Raw genomic sequence first — 1,401 nt, 5'->3', positions numbered from 1 at the left:
CAAGTGTTCTCGCTGGGTGTGATGCTATGGGAGCTCTACCACGGCCGCCGCGCCGGCATCCGCACCGACCAAGGCCCCCGCTATAGCAGCATCTTCCCCGCCTTCCCACCCTCGTGCCCGGAGACCTACCGGGCAGTGGCGCTTCATTGCTTGCAACGTCAGCCCCAAAACAGGCCGCCAGCGATCCTTGTGGAGGCGCACCTGGAGCGCCTCATGGCCGCCGTCGCGACGGCAGTGCCGGTGGCGACGCCGCCGTCATCACCGTTGATGTTGCCACCGCCGCCGCCGCCGCCGCCACCGCATCCGGCGCAGCGCATGCCGGCGGCTCTCATCAGTCCGGTCTTGCAACGTGCTCCTGCTCCTGGTCCTGGTCCTCCTCCGCCTCCTGCTCCTCCCCCTCCTCCTCCCCCTCCAGAGCTGGGCTCTCTAGCGACAGGAGCAGCAGGGGACTCCTTCACGGGGTCGAGTATGCTGCCGTCGACGCAAGGTCACGGAGCCGGGGCCAGCAGTGCGTAAGACAGACAGACAGACAGACAGACATACGACGGAACGAATCCCTAGGGGGCCCATCTGGCCCGCCGCCGACGTACAACGACGTACACATCACCAAAACGGCTATACTATATATAGAGATTATGTGAACAGTAGTTTATCTGTGGTATAAATCTGCGCGCCGATGGGCGGAGATGGGCGGGGAAGACAGGCAAAGATTGTGTACGGGTGCGTCCTGGCAGGATTCAGTTCCAGATCGAAATCCAGATCCAGGCGATGTGTGTTTAAAACTCAAAAAGGTGAGTCAGGCTACGTAGATTCCAGATTCAGGTCCAGATCCAGCAAGCAGGAATCACGCAGCATGTTTGATGTGGTGACGTGTACGGTACGGCACTGCCGTAAAAGCAACGAATCTCTCTGGAATCTTCACACTTCGAGGAAAAGGTATTGATCGGCTCGTCGCTCCGCTCGGGACGGAGTTTACAGGTGGCGGGGAGTTGTTAATTAATGGTTGCAGAGGTTGGTTTTTATTATTATGATCCGGCAACGGACAGAAGCTTATATACAAGGATGGAAACGATGTACGAGGAGGAAAATATAAATTATATAAAATATAATGAATGAAATCGTTTGAATGTAGATTTCTGGGAGTTGTTCTTTGGAGTGAGAGCGGCAGGCTGTTGGTTATACCTTTCCATCTGTGGCTGTGGCTGTAGCTGGGCGGTGTGTGTGGTGGCGGTGGTGGCCCTCGGTGCGACGTTGCTCAACGTCGCGCAATGCCAGAGCGGAGGTGCCGTTGTCGCATTGTGTGTTGTCGCCGGCACAAGTGCCGTACACTCAGGATGGGGGGCTGAATGAGGCTGAAAAGGGGATGTGGGGGGTCTCGGATGGTGTGGGTATGGGGTACGC

At 57.4% G+C, this 1,401-nt stretch overlaps 1 protein-coding gene across 1 annotated transcript in view; it reads left to right on the top strand.

Moving 5' to 3' along the window:
- VOLCADRAFT_100547 (uncharacterized protein) overlaps positions 1-516 on the top strand; it is a gene marked incomplete at both ends in the record, with an annotated part of 8,062 nt that extends 7,546 nt beyond the window's left edge. The window contains 2 exons of the mRNA XM_002959100.1: positions 74-349; positions 416-516. Of these exons, the coding sequence (XP_002959146.1) occupies positions 74-349; positions 416-516 (377 nt within the window). The remainder of the gene's footprint in view (positions 1-73; positions 350-415) is intronic.
- Positions 517-1,401: the final 885 nt, after the last annotated feature.

The sequence above is a fragment of the Volvox carteri genome, assembly GCF_000143455.1.
Source record: "Volvox carteri f. nagariensis unplaced genomic scaffold VOLCAscaffold_125, whole genome shotgun sequence".
In the NCBI taxonomy this organism is placed as follows: domain Eukaryota; kingdom Viridiplantae; phylum Chlorophyta; class Chlorophyceae; order Chlamydomonadales; family Volvocaceae; genus Volvox; species Volvox carteri.
The sequence above is the reverse complement of the archived record's forward strand: the minus strand, read 5'-3'. Positions and strand labels throughout refer to the sequence as shown.